The sequence below is a fragment of the Leishmania major genome, chromosome 35, assembly GCF_000002725.2.
Source record: "Leishmania major strain Friedlin complete genome, chromosome 35".
NCBI lineage: Eukaryota > Euglenozoa > Kinetoplastea > Trypanosomatida > Trypanosomatidae > Leishmania > Leishmania major.
The window spans coordinates 853608-867909 of record NC_007284.2 but is presented as its reverse complement, the minus strand read 5'-3'; the positions used below and the strand labels follow the sequence as shown (position 1 = coordinate 867909).

The window sequence follows — 14302 nt, the reverse complement described above, 5'->3', positions numbered from 1 at the left end:
CGCCAGGCTTCGCGCGTGAGGGTGCAGGTACGAAAGCGGCGAGGCCGGTGCTCTGCCCCGATCCACCAGACGGTAGACACAACGATACGCTCTCGAACGGCAACCGGGAAAAAAAAAGGTTGGGTGGGCGCATCATAGCTGCATACAGAGTATTCATTGCCAGCGACACGTAAAGGCAACAAGTCCGCAGGTGAAGGTTTCGGCGTGCATCGCTCACGGCCGTGCCGCCACGGAAACAATCAATCAATAAATATATATTCGACCTCACAAAAGCTCAGCTCATCGTGTGCCATCTGCAGTCGCTCCGTATTCCTCTGCCTGGGGGATGACAGCCGGTTCGTCTGTCCAACACACCTGAGGATTGCTCGCACGGCTGAAAGCAAAACTTGCTCGTGGCATTCCCTCGTGGCAAGCGTCGTGCTGGTGATACCGGTGAGAATTGTCGCGGCGTTCGGCATGTCCACGATCATGCGCGTGATACCCGGGCCCACGGCCGTGCTCCATCGCGCACCTGTTGGCCATGCCGTCAGGCGCAGATACCCATACGGGGTCAACCGCGGAACAAGCGTATCACGAACCGCTTCACCGGAGCGGACTAGCAGCTTCAATCGCATCAGAAAAAAACGGACGGTTGGATAATGTGCTAGGCATCCCACAGCCCCTCGTGTACGCGCTCCCGCCTTCTCGGGGATCGTCAATGGCGGGAAGTCTTCCTTGCCGGTGACAGAGTGCATATTCGGCCCCGGGATTTTCCGCCGCCTCCCCTTCACTTCAGAGACAGAAAAACCCTCTGCACCGTGCACCCCCATGCCTGCAGATTGCCAACGCGCGGCACCCGCATTCCCCCCAGCCTGAGTTTCGCGGGCTTCACCGTGTGCTGTGTGCGCAAGCGTCCCCTGCCTACGTGACCTTGCGGAGCAGCTCGTCAACACATGTCGTATCGGAAGCGCTTCCGCCCCTCCCCCCAAAGCCGGCGTCTGCGTCGCCACAGTCTCCTGTTGAGGGGCGTCGTTCGAGCAGCGCGCGCTGGCTTACAGAGCTGTTTACGTGGTACTAAGTGCCGAAGCACTTCCGTCAGGAAAACGCGCGCCCCCACGCACGCGCCTAGATGCCCGGCGCAAACCGTGACGATCCTGGAAAAGGTTTTCCACCGCCACTGTCGCGCTTCTGCAGGGCACGTCCGCTGACGGGCGCCGCGATGCCTGGCCAATGCGCAGCACGCACTTTTGGATGCTGGTGCACCTCTTCCGCTGGTGCTGCGTCGAAGATGTGCAACTCCGGAGCCTCCTTGCTCACCCTCCGCGCTGACGCCAGCGATCCCGTGGTGGCGTGTGAGCAGCAGGGAAGAGATGGGTATCCGCGGTGGTGCGCGGTGCTCCATTTCCAGCACAGCCAAAGCGGAGCGCGACCGCAAGCAGTGCAGCAGCGTCCACCTTTCAGCACGGGTTCCACCGAAGGGCATTCGGCGGCCGCGCCTCCACCTCCCCGCTCGCAGGGGCTCTCACCCGTTTTTTTCCAATGCAAGGTCAGTGGCCCCATTCTTGGAGGATACATCGGTCGCATCACTTCCGTCGCGGCACCAAGGCGTCTGGTTGTCACGTCGACGGCTGCCGTCTCGGCCGCGCCGGGCGTTGCCTCGACCTCGGCCTGGCAGGTTCTTTGCACAACTCGTTACCCGTCACAAGAACTCCATGATTGGAGCTTCGGTATTCGCCATATCCGCGGCCTCGACCTGTTCACCGTTGGCGTTGCCGCTTGCCTCCAAGGAGGAGCCGCCTTTACAAACATAAACTTGTTTGCGCAGGTGCGGAAGAAACCCTGAAAGACGTTATCGCCGGAGCGGTCTTCGAGCACGCCATCCTTCGTTTTCGACGCACCGCACAGACGACTGTTCAGATACGCCAGCTCCGTTGCAGGTGGGTAGCGGGGCACCGTGAACCTCTCGACCAGCTTGCCGGGTGGTCGCCTAGTCTCCGCAAGACACAATATCGGACAGCCCGGTGCTTGTACCGAGCGGTAGCACGCACAGGTGAAAGGGGGTTGTCCGTGGCCTGCACCCTGTCCTCGACACAAGGAACGCAACGCCGCACGACATGAGTGGCTAGGCTGGAGGGTCTTTGCCCTTTGCGAGAAGTTCGTGCGCTCTCCTCCTCTCTTCGCGGGTCAGCTCGCTCTTCTTACAATCCCCAGCAATAAAGCTGGCAGTGTAAGCTCGCGCTGCAGCTTCCATGGGCGGAGCTATGTTCTCGGGCTGACGGGCAAGGTAAGAGGCCGCATCACCCGCCCCATCGGTCTTAGCCGAGAGGCCCACCCGCTCTTTGATTGCCTGTTTGGATGAGGTTATACGCCTGCTTCGTGGGTGGGAATGTCCTTCTTCGCTTATTGTTGAAGAGCGCTGACTATCTTGTCGACCGGAGGGAAGGGGTGGATGAGCGGGTGTCTGCCATCTTGAAAAGCTGCTGATGGATGCTGCGAGGGTGGGAAGAAGGATCAGAAACCTCTGTAATGGCTCCCTTTCGGTGAACGAAACGGGAAAGGCACGAACACGTTGTCCAGAAGGGGACAATTGTAGAAGGCAGGCATCATAGTGAGAAGAAGGGGCATGCGTGCATGAAGACAGGATAATGCGTCAGCATCAGTTGGGTGTCCCGACCCTCTGCTGAGCCACCGGCACCCACCAACTGAGCTTCCATGCCGAAAGAAACATGCGGTTGTGGCCTACTCGCTTCTCGGCACGCGGGTCCTTGAGTAATCGCGCTTTGTTGTGGCTGATGCAGATGTGCGCCCTCACTCAAAGAATAAGACACACACACAAAAAGGGAGACAAAAGTGGCAACCGTCTACACACACACACACACACAGACACAAAACGCCACACCGCCCACGTGCAAAAAAAAACGCCCATAGAGACCCATCGACTTTTTTTCGCGTCTACGTGCCGCAGTATGCCGAAGCGCTGGCAACAACAGAGCAACCGCCGGTGGAGCAAAACAACACCCCCTCCCTTCCCCCTCATAGACTACGCTGGGAGGGAGCACAGAGGGCATGGTAATCAACGGAGAAAGAACATACAGTCTCGATCAACTACGAGAAAGAGGAGGGGGAGGCAGGGGGGGGGAGAGGGAAAAAAATAAGAGCGACGCCGCAGTGTGTTTGGACGGCAACCGAAACAAGACGGGGTGCCCTATGATTGCTTTTATATGTTCCTTCTCTCGTCATCGTTGTGGGAAGCGGAGAGCCTGGCGCCTGCACTCGGGTACAGCTGGCGGACTCTTAGCGCCGGCGGACAGGTCTGGGCTGGCGCGGCGCCGAAGAGGCTTGCGGGCATGGCCCGCTACGATTGGACCAGCTCACTACGAGTCGTGTCGTCGATTCGACCAACATAAGCGTCCCCCCTGCTTTTCTGCCTTAGCTGCGTTGCGGCAATGCTGAGCGTAGTCTTTGACCTGGCCTGCGCTGTACGCGGTAGCACTGCAATGGGCTTCGCGGCACCAAGCGGCGCTTGTTGCCCCAGCTCCTCAACATAGCCGCAGCGCAGCAGAGGTAAGCGAGCTGTGGGTGCATGCGTAGAAAAATGTATATATATATATATATACATTGTTGACGTGCTTGTAGTGGTGGAAGAGACACATTGGCCATATGATATTTGATCTTTTCTCTCTCGCTCTACAAACTAAGCGTCCGTTTCTGTCTTCGCGCTTCGCTGTCGCTCACGTGCACGCGTCCCCAGCGCGCGTACTGGCCGTGAAGAGGAAAAGAACATTGTCCATTTGGCCAACCACGAACACAATCTCCAAACACAAAATACCCCGCTGAGAAACCCTGTGACCGGCGACCACACATGTGATTAAGCCCCATTGACCCGCAACGCTCCACGTGTACGAGCTTCTCGTCGTTGAATTCTTCACGAAATTTCACTCGTGTGAGACGGCGGGGAGAAAGCAGAGTGGCTTATTTTGCGAACGACGCCCGCGCCGACCCGCTGACTCCAGTCGCAGAGACGGGGAACCGGGTTGTGTGAGGAGCGGCTGCCGCGTAGCTGGGCGCCACGCCATACCCTATACTCCGCGCGCGTGCCTGCTCCATCGCGAGAAGCTCTACCTGCTTCTTCAAGATATCCAGCTCACTGGGCACTTGCGGCTCCGCGTACAGCAACGATGGCTCAGCGCCAAGGCAACGTCCTGATATCGGCGATGAAATCCGGGGATCCACCGCCGCAGAGAGTGGGGACGACGACTGGGCCATGTGCTGCGAGATCAGTCGTAGTTGCCGCTGCTTCTCCACCTCCAGTTGATCGATCTGAGCGCACAGGAAGGCACAGTACTTCTGTGCCTCTTCGAGGGCTTCCTGTGCCGTGGCTGCGGCACGATCGGCCATGCGGTCTGTCCTGTTCAATAGCGCCATGTGGTTGCGATACTCGCACTCGCGCGTGAGGATGCGGACTTCGTGCTGTAGCCGCTCGAGCCGCAGCTCCTCACGCAGGCGCAGTAGCCCGAATTCGTTCCGCACGCGCGCATGCTCATCAGACTCGATGTTGTGCAGCGTGCTAGAGCTAGCAGTGAGAAAGGGAATGCGAAAAGTTCGCGTGGAGCTGCTGCCGAGATCCGCCACCGTCACAGGGCTGCTTTCATGGGAGATGCGCATCGGCGAACACGACTTTCCCTCATGCTGTGTAACACTAACGCGCTTCAACGATGAGCCAGCCCCGCTGCGCCGTATGCTGCTGCTGCGAGGCACTGTCGTGCTCTGGGACAGGCGCTGTCGCGCGTTGTCTGACCGGTCCGAGCGGCGGCGCTGCAACTGCGCGGCAGCCCCGTTGTCGAATAGACTGCCCAAAGAGCCTTTCCGCTGCAGAGGGACCATCGAGATCGAGCCGCCGGCGCTGCCCACCTCGGCGGCGTCGTCGGCGGCGTAGTTGCTGTCATCATCGAGCTCTCGGGAGGTGCAGCTCTCGGCATCAAGCCCTTCGTCTTCACCGAAGCGCAGGTGCCGTGTGGAGGAGTGCGCCGACTGGGCGGCGCTGGAGCGTGCGCGGCTGCCAATGTGATAGAAAAGGTAGCTGATTGGGTCCACCGGCTTTTTCGCGAAGAGCAACGGCAGCAGACCAGTTGCCACCACATACCCTGGGGACGTCGTCGGAATATCCTTGAGCAGGCTCACTTGCGTCGGGTCCTCGGGGCGCACGACGGGGTAGCCGTCGGCGGAGAACACAACGCTGTGGGTGGCGTCTTCGCCGAAGCTGCGTGCCTCCAGACGAGCCCATAGGAAGTCCTCGGGGTCGTCGGGCTGCGAATTTATGAGCAGCTCCGCCAAGCGTGTCATCACCGCGCGACCAACTTCGCTCAATAGAGCGTTGCTGGCCAGGCGCTCTACCACTGTGTCACCGTGCGACGTAAAAAACGCCGTGGTGGTAGTCTCCCTGCTGCAAACTGGGAGGGTCGCACCCGGTCCCACAGCGGTTGCCGTGGTCTCCGTGGCACCTGTCGACTCTCCACCTTCGGCAGTCGTTGTGCGACTCGCTAGTGAGGCACGGGCGGAAGCGGCGCTCGACAGCAGTCGCGCATTCAGGTGGTCGATTATGTACTGTTCCGGATCCTTTGGGCGATGTTCCAAGGTCAGGCTGGAGAGCTGCAGCAACAGGGAACGAAACCGCTCGCTTGGGTCATCACTGGTGGCCTGCGAAGCTGAGGTAGCACTTTCCGCCATCATATCCACAGGGGTCCTCAGTGAGGTTCCGAGCGATGCAGCCAAAGATGTCGCACTCATGTTGGCAGCCGCTGCGACGCCAGCACCCACGTCAGCCAGGAAGTTCGCCACCTCGCCGGCAGACTCCTCCACTGGCTCGAACGAGCGGGAAACTTCCATAGCTGTAGCATTGACAGTAGTGATGCTGCCGTCGTGCTCGATTATCTCCGCTTTCGGGTTGAGTTGCACGTGGGCGTCACTGTGCGCGCTTGCCGCCTCTGACGGACGCCGCAGGGAGGAGGCACGGCATGAAGGGTTGCTGCCGGTGGGGGAGGTTTTGAGGGCCGAGCGCGTGCTGCTATCGGCGCCAGCCAACCATGTGTCGGAGCTTCCACTCATCGCAGTACAGACGGAGTCGTCGAAGCGCAGCTTCTTCACGCAAGCCGCCTGCTGATGATGCACGACCTGTTCGTTGTGCGACATTGTAATAGAAGTCAAATGCAACCAAGCAAACAAAAATAAGCAAAACAAAAGGAGACACCTACAGGACCGACGCCGCACGACTCCAGCACCAGAACTGTACCACGCGCGTGTGTGTATGTATGTATGTGTGTGTGTGTGTGTGTGTGTGTGTGTGTGCGTGTGCGTGTGTTTTCGGCTTCCTTTTCTTTTCTTTTTTGACTCCGTTGCCGGTACCGAGACTGGTGTGCGTCTCACGTGTGTGCGCGTGTATAGCGATCTACGTGCAGATGCGCAGATGGAAAACAAAAACCAAAGAAAGCAGACAAGCAAAAGCAGCACAAGCCTGTCCGTATAGAGAAGGGAAGGGCTCACCTGAATGCACAGACCACACGGTTTTTCTTTCTCAGCTCGCTGCGATGTAGAGTTCGATGGATGGCGATAGTCTGTGTTGGACGTTCGCTGTCGCCAAGCGATTTCCGCCCCTCACTCAAAGCTCAGAGGAAAGAGAAAAGGGGGAAAAGGAAACCGAAGGGGAACAGTGGTGGAGACGTGTGCAGCATTTCGAGTGATGTCACACCTCTGCGGAGCGTCCGTTCTGCTGAAGAGGCGGCAGGAACAGCGAGAGAGGGTGGAATAGGCAGAGAAGCGTGGCCAGGCACTCCCTGCCTTTCATGTTCTTTGTGTGTGTGTGTGTGTGTGTGTGTGTGTGTGTGTGTGTGTGTGTGTGTGCAGAACGCTGCGTCTTCTATTGCGAGAACCCTCTTACCATACACACACGTAAGGGCCCGCTCTGCTTTGCGTGCCGACGCTTCATGTGCACCGTCGCCGCCCATCTAGAGGAAAGGAGCGCATCTGCGTATGCGACATTGCCTGTCCTTATCCCGTGAGTCGATGACGCTGCGCCTCTTCCTTTCGTGGTTGTTTGTGCTCCTTTGGAGGTGAGGGGCCAGCGGGGACCGGGCGGAGTAGATGGGCAGTTCCAGGTAGGCCCCACTCGGGTACGGGACGCACAAGGCGATTGTGCTGACTGGGCCAAACCACAACCAACACCATAGCTCGATACAGGAAGAGAGCCAGACAGGGGGAAAAAAAGAAAGGAGGTTGCGCACGAGTGCGTGGGTGGCGGGATAGTAAAAGAGCAAAAGGGGTGGTGGTGGGTCACAAGTAGTGCACCTGCACATGCCAAATCCTGCAGCACGCATACACTGCACTGTTGACACATCGACGTGTACGCACGAGCACGCGTCACACGGCGCCAAAATCACCGACATGAGCAACAAGACGAGGAACGAAGGAGAACAAGCACCTCCCACACACCACGAGGGAGGCGGCTATGCAAGCTCACAGTCGTTCTCCTTTGCTGACTCCCTCTCTCTTGCCGGTGCACACCTTAAGCGAATGAAAGACAACTGACCCGCACGACGCACTTAAAACGGCAAAGGAGGGACGCACAGAGAAGAACGGCATGGGGGCGTGAAGGGAGGGGGGGGGGGCGGAGAGAGTTAGGGGCTTCGTGAACTGCCTCCAGTGTGAGTACGCATCCATTAAGCACGTAGAACGCAATCACCATGCACAAGGGCAAGCAGCTTTCATGCGCGTCAGGCAGACACACACTCGCCGCTATCACAAGAGCGCATCAGCTCAAAGATGTTCATTTCCTTCAGAACAAGCTTTCCCGCTGTGAATTGGGGGCTTCCGGGAAGTGCACAGTAGGCGTCGCGGACGACGATCCCGTAGCTGAGGTTTGCAGGTGTCCCTCATGCCCCCATACCGTGGCAGGAGGTGATGTCACAGCTGCGGTTCCGCCGTTGGCCAACAGATTTGCCGCAGCGCGCTCGCCTGCGTGCGCAGCCGCGCCCCCGTTGGTTTGGGAGGGCGACAGCTGCGGTGCCGGAGCGGGCTGGAACAAGTCCGAGACACCGGCTGCAAAAGACGACGAAGCGGCGTCCTTGAACAGGTTCACTCCCGACCCCTCCACCTTGACTCCATCGAAGAGGCTGATCATCGTCCTTCCAACCCGCTCGCGCTGTTCCTGGAGTGGCACCGTTGATCCACATACTCGGCGTATTGAAGCCGCCGAAGTGCACGGTCTTGCAACGGGCACGTAGGTGCCGTGCATGGGGGTTTCAGCGATGAACTCTGGCACCACCTCGGCAACCTCTCGGCAGCCCTGACGATCGGCCTTGGCGGCAGCCGAGGCCTGGCAGGCAAACAGGCCCTCTTTTTCACGCATAATATCTGTGAGTGGAAATAGGTCAGTCTGTGCTTCTGGGATGGCAGACAGTGGTGCCTGGCGGAGCTCCGCTTGTTGATGAACACCTTGGTAGTAGAGTGCCAAATTCTGCAGGAGATGCACCAGTGCCAAAGGCATTTCTTCGTCGTTGATGCACACCGCGTGCTCGCGGTAAAAACGATCTCGAGCAGTGCAAAATTGGCAGAGAAAGACGACTGACTTCGGTTCGAAAAAGCACGCAGCGCGGCGCTGGCAGGCGCCACACCGCGCCTCCTCGCGGAGGGTCAAGATGCTCTTCTCGGGTAAAGTTGCCATCCGGGCCGTCGGGTCTCTCCCCTGCGACGTCCAGCTCGTGCGTTTCTCTGCGTCGAAAGCGGCGGTAGAACCCTGTGGCGGTCCCGCTCCAGCCTCTGCGCGACTGACCTCCATCCGCTGCTCCTCTGTAAGCTTAGTCCACCGACGCTGAACCGCCAAAACACTCTGAATGAGGGTGACGGGGACCTGATTGCCAGCTATCAAACCTTCCAGCTCTTTGGCCGGCAACCGGCGTAGCACCGGATGCTCCGCCTTGAAAAGGATGGCACGGATCTGCTGCGTGAGTGTGTCGAGGCGACGCTGGGCGCTCGTATAGCACGCCATGCAGAGGTACCCGTGAACCGGGCGCTGAAAGAAGTGCGAAAACATCTCAATCTCAGACTCCTCTATCATCATCAGCCCCTTGTCCTTGTGCACAACTACAGCCTTGCGGCGCACACGGGCTTCCTTGTGCAGCACCGCGTGCCGAATCTTGTAAAGCGTGTGCCGCACCTCGAGCGGACCGACCATGTCAGGGTCTATCACCGCGAGGTCCGCAGTGTGAAGCTCCAGCGCGTCACCGCGCGCTGCCGTGGAGCGTGAAGGGGGCGACTCGTCCAAAGAGAGCGATTTTCGGATACTCGGTTCAGAGGCGTGGACGGCAGCGCGCTTGTCTCGGTCATCGTGATCGTGGTGCTGGGCTTCTAACTCTTCACGCTGGCGCCGCGATCGAGCCATCACGTGGCGTCGAGAAGACGACTTCGCGCGCTTGTGCTGAGAGGATGAATCCCTCCTCCGCCGGTGCTTTTTCCTCGTTCTCTCAGAACGCCCGTCTGATGGTGCGACGGAAACATCAGAGGAGCCATAAAGGCTACCGTCACTCTCGTACGTGGCTGCCGGCGTCGTGGAGGACTGTGGGAGGTGACGCTGCCGAAAAGCGAGCATGCGTTGGTGCTGCTTAATGCGTCCGTCCGATAGCTGGGTGTCTGCAAGTTCCTCCCACAGTGCCGCCTCCAGCGCCGCCCGTGGCGGTAACTCGATCATAGAGTAAGTGTCGTATACAAACTCATCGTCCTCACGTACTTCACCGCCTCTTCCGCATACGCAGCAGAGGTACTTCTCCTCCAGCTTATCCAGGTGAAGCTGCACGGCCCGCTCTTTTGCCTCGCGAGTGTGTCGGTGAAACTGCGCCTTCTGCTCCTTCACCGTCTCCGACACGTCATCGACGAACTGCTTCTGGAAGGTGACAACAGAGGAGAGGTGGTGGCGAAACCACGCCGCGATGTAAGTTCCAGCGGAGGCCATGGTGCGTTTCCACACCACTTACGCGGTCGAGCATAAGCACTGATGCACGCATTCACATCACATACGCGCGTGTGTGTGTGTGTGTGTGTGTGTGTGTGTGTGTGTGTGTGTTTGCAGAAGAGAAGGAGGGAGCCACACGCAATGAGACGTGGGAGGAAAGAAGAACACATACAAGAGACATACACAAGGAAAACAGAAGAGAGCCTCACGCATATCATCAGCATTGACGCACTTCACGGCTGCTTCACACCTCCACCTACGTGATCTACCACTCCCTCCGCCCCATCTGCGCGGTGGTAGCGCACACCACACGAACACAATAATAATCATACCCAATTTTCGTGTTCAACGTGTTCGTCTCTCTGCCACACAACACGATTTCAGCACCACTCTACGTCGCGGCCTGCCACACAGGCACCATCGCGTGGTGCCAAGCAGCCGTAGACACGCCAGTATAGCAATGCGCCGACTCAGTCATCTCGGCATGGCCCCCGCCTCACACTCCACCCACCCACCCTGCACTCTACAGGTCGCTTCACAGCCGCTCCCCCATCAGGTGCGTCGCGCCACGTGGTGCGTCTCTCCGGGGCGGCTCAGGCGCCCCCGCTAGGAGCCCAGTGAGGAGCGGGTGGGATACGCTCGAGCCACGCCGACACGTTGCACATCATGTGTACGGCACAGACGTGCTCACCGTCGCCAGTGGCGCCGACGCAACACTGCACAGCACCTGACCGCCGACATCAGTGGCGATGCATCACTTCGACACCCCCACGCTGTGGGCGCTTGACCCTGCAACTACCGGAAGTGGTTCGGCGCTTGCCACGGATTGGAGAGGCGGGTGGGGTGCTTGGCGTCCCCACAAAGAGCGGGCACTGGACCCCGCGACACCACGCACTGAGGTGTCTCCTCGTCATCAGGGGCCCCATAGGAATATAGGAAAATAGATAGGTCCACACTGACACTCTCGCTGCCATTTGCGCCGCTGAGGCATACGACGGCAGCATAGGCGGTGCGCCGTGAGGCACCAACGGGGTTCTGAGGCATGCGTGCCCGCAAGGTGGAGTCGAGTTCGACGTCCGCGGTCTGGTCTTACCTGAGGTCACCGCTGGCGAGCCCCGGCCGCCACTCTGCGCGGCTTTTTCGCCGCATCGAGGGGGCGCAGGCAGTGCAGATGACGCGGGCAAGCCTTGATCAGCCAGCCCCCGTCCCCTGTCTTGCGACCGCTCCGCCAAACCCGACTGCTGGAGCAGGGACAGGCGCGCACGTATGCTGCAGGATGATGTGGCTGCGCGATCGAGCCAAAACCCTGCATTCATGTGCCCGAGGCAAAACAGCCCTCGCTGCATCGGCCCATTGTGCGACCAAGACGCATCGAGCTTCTTCGAATCACCACCACAGCGGAATCATACCCCCGGGCTCTGCAACTTATGAGGCATCTGGCCGTTGTAGGCTGACATGTCCACAACGCCCTTCTGTGGGGTAGAGGGTGACCGGAAGGCTGTTGATGTGAGGTCCGAAAGACCTTGTGTGATCGGCAGGGCTCATCCCCAAGGGTGCGTCCCAGTTGTGGGACGCAAGACTCTGGGACGGGACTATTGACCAGGAGCGTCTTTGAGCAACGTGATGGCGACCATGCGCAGAGGCTCTCAATATTTAGCATGGGATAAAACGAACAAAGCTGACATACAAGCAGGGACACGATCTGCCAAAATGCCCAACTGACACCCTCAACAGGGAAAGCATCACGCCACTCGCCCAAGACACCCGCCCACACACCAAGACGCGCATACGCGTACGTGCACGCGTGCACAAAATCATTTCATGATGAACACACAAGCACACACACCCGCACACAGATGTGCACACGACAGCATCGGAATAAGGGGGAGGAGTCCTCGTCAACATAACCAAGCAACAGCAACAAAGCAACAAAAAGAAAATGAAGTATAAGCATGCCCCGTAAGCTATAGAGATAAAAAAACGCAAAACAAAAAACAGCAAGCAAAAAAACAAAAGAAAGGAAAAAGGGGGCAGAGGTGGAGGAGGAGGAGGAGTGCGCAGCGGCAGAAAGAAGGAGAAGGAAGGGGGTGAACCAACATGAGATGATAATAATCGTACTCGAAAGGGAAAACGCTGCTTGAGGAGAAAGGAGAGTGGGTCCGTAAAAAATGGGAGACAGAATAACGAAAACACATGGAGCGGCGCACCGTATCACAAGAGAAGTCAAATGGTGAGAAAGAACGAGAGAGCGCAAGACAGAATGTGCCCATCGATGCAAACAGGAAAGAGGGAGAGAAGAGGAGAGCTCATCCGCTGGGCTAGATATAAGCCACTTCCTGAGTTCCTACCTTTTTTTTTGCGAGTCTTCGCTTCCCGTACGCATCGTGGTGCTGACGCTGAGCTTTGTTTGTCTTTTGCATTGCTGAGGGCGCTGAAGTTTGCTCCTACTTCCTTCTCATTTTTTCTTTCGTGGGTAGGTGCGTGTGTTCATTTTGAAAGAAGCACTTGGATGAGAGACGGACAGCGGATACTTGCGCAATGGCGGTGTGTTCAATGATTTCCTTTTTTGCGCAGGTGCCACTACAATCTTCTCACACTTAAGAGAGAGAAGGTTACACAGACATACACAAGTAACATGTGCCACCACGTGCGTCTCGTCTTTTGTTGTTGTTGTCCTTCGCTTCCCCCCCCCCCTCCCGCCCTCGCCCCCTCTCTCTCCAGCTTCATTCTCACGCCTTGTTCCTTTTCCTTTGCTCGACTGTTTGGTGCGGAGCGCGTGCGTACGCTTCTCTGCGTTTCCTTTTGTTTTGTTTTGTTTTTTTCACGTTTGTTCCCTCTTTCTCGCTCGCGTGCTCGGATGCTGACGGCGGTGAATCGCCTGTCTGCTGCTGTCTTCTGCTTCCACCGCCCCTTTCTGCTTCTCTCCTCATCGGTCCAACGCGGGTAAGCTCTTCTGGGCACAAATTGCGGTGGCATTCGCTGTGTCTTGTGATTTTTTTCGGGTTTTTCGGTTCGGGGTGGGGGCGAGGAGATGAAGAGGATGGGGGCGAGATCGGGCAGCTCCTTCTCGAAAAAAAAGATGCTAGAACGAAGAAAAAGATGCTTCAGGCCGCCACAGTTGTCACCAGGGATACACGCTGGGGAAAGGAAAAAGAAGAGAAAACCGGGAGAAGACACACGAAGACAGAGAAAAAGAAGGCAACGCGGGGCCAACATGGTAAAACGAGATACACGACACACACGCGCATACAGATGCATGCACCTACGTCAATGTATATATGCAAGGCTTCATACTTAGCCTCCCTGTCCGTCCCCGCCGCAGTAGCTAGGCTGTAAACGCGTCGCCCGCACGCACACGTGCACAGACACGCGTCGAGATTGTCTCCCACACCCTCTACAGCAGGGAATCTGCGGCCGGTGACACAAAACGGTAAGAATGGCCCCGACGGACTATTGCAAGCAGGACTGTACGCCACAGATCACACCAACGCGTAGACGGAGAATGAAAAGAAAGCAATGCAAAAGCAACGAACGATACGGGCAACGTTCGCTGCCCCCTCCCCCCTACGTAACGGGAGATGTCAGTGGAGAACAAGTAACGGAAGACACACAGGGAAAAAAGAGCGAAAAAAAGGGAGGTAGGGTGGGGAGAAGGCACCGCTGAGGGGGAGAGCGCGTGCAAAAACCCTCTTCCAATGCCGTTCCTTTTTTTTGTTGCTGTTGTTGTTTCGTTTAGTTCGCTCATTTCTGTCTTTCTTTTCCTTCCCCTCCCCCTTTGTTTCACTCAGTCCACTAGCGCGCGTTCGAAACCAGGAAACGCACACACGCACACACAGCGAAGAGAAAAGGGTCGAAAATGCATATATAGAGGGATATTATATATATATATATATATATATGCATATACATGCAAAGAGAGGAGAGCTGCACGACGCAAGATGAACAAGAAACATCACCACCACCAAAAAAAGAAATGTTGTAAGAACGGCAACCCAAGCGGGAGGGGTGGGGGAGGAGGATTGGAGTACGTGGAACAAAACAACATATGGAAAATAAGAGAGGAGGAGAAATAGAGTGGCGGGCAGGGGGGAGCTGGTAAACCCACACGGTGCGTCTCGTGAACCATCCGCCGTTGTGAGCGTCGACCAGACAGGTGAGAGGAAAGTGGAAATAAAGGTACAAAAACAAAGCAAAAAAGGGAAGCTAAGTCAAGATACCGTGTGCCTGGGCGGTGTCTCCACGTCCTCGCCCACGCCACAACTCCTCCCCACCACCACCTTCCTCCTCCTCACCCTGACGTACTCCTCTTGTTGCACCTCCTCG

At 57.6% G+C, this 14302-nt stretch overlaps 2 protein-coding genes across 2 annotated transcripts; both read right to left on the bottom strand.

Annotated features, from left to right (window-relative positions):
* Nucleotides 1-3951: 3951 nt before the first annotated feature.
* LMJF_35_2110 (conserved hypothetical protein) lies at nt 3952-5322 on the bottom strand (the record flags this gene model as incomplete). The annotated part of the gene is made up of 1 exon (XM_003722556.1): nt 3952-5322. One exon carries the CDS (start codon nt 5320-5322, stop codon nt 3952-3954), a length of 1371 nt encoding a protein of 456 aa, XP_003722604.1.
* A 2485-nt stretch (nt 5323-7807) lies between these two features.
* Nucleotides 7808-9979, bottom strand: LMJF_35_2100 (conserved hypothetical protein; the record flags this gene model as incomplete). The annotated part of the gene is made up of 1 exon (XM_003722555.1): nt 7808-9979. The coding sequence occupies one exon, from the start codon at nt 9977-9979 to the stop codon at nt 7808-7810; it is 2172 nt and encodes a 723-aa protein (XP_003722603.1).
* Between the last annotated feature and the right edge of the window lie 4323 nt (nt 9980-14302).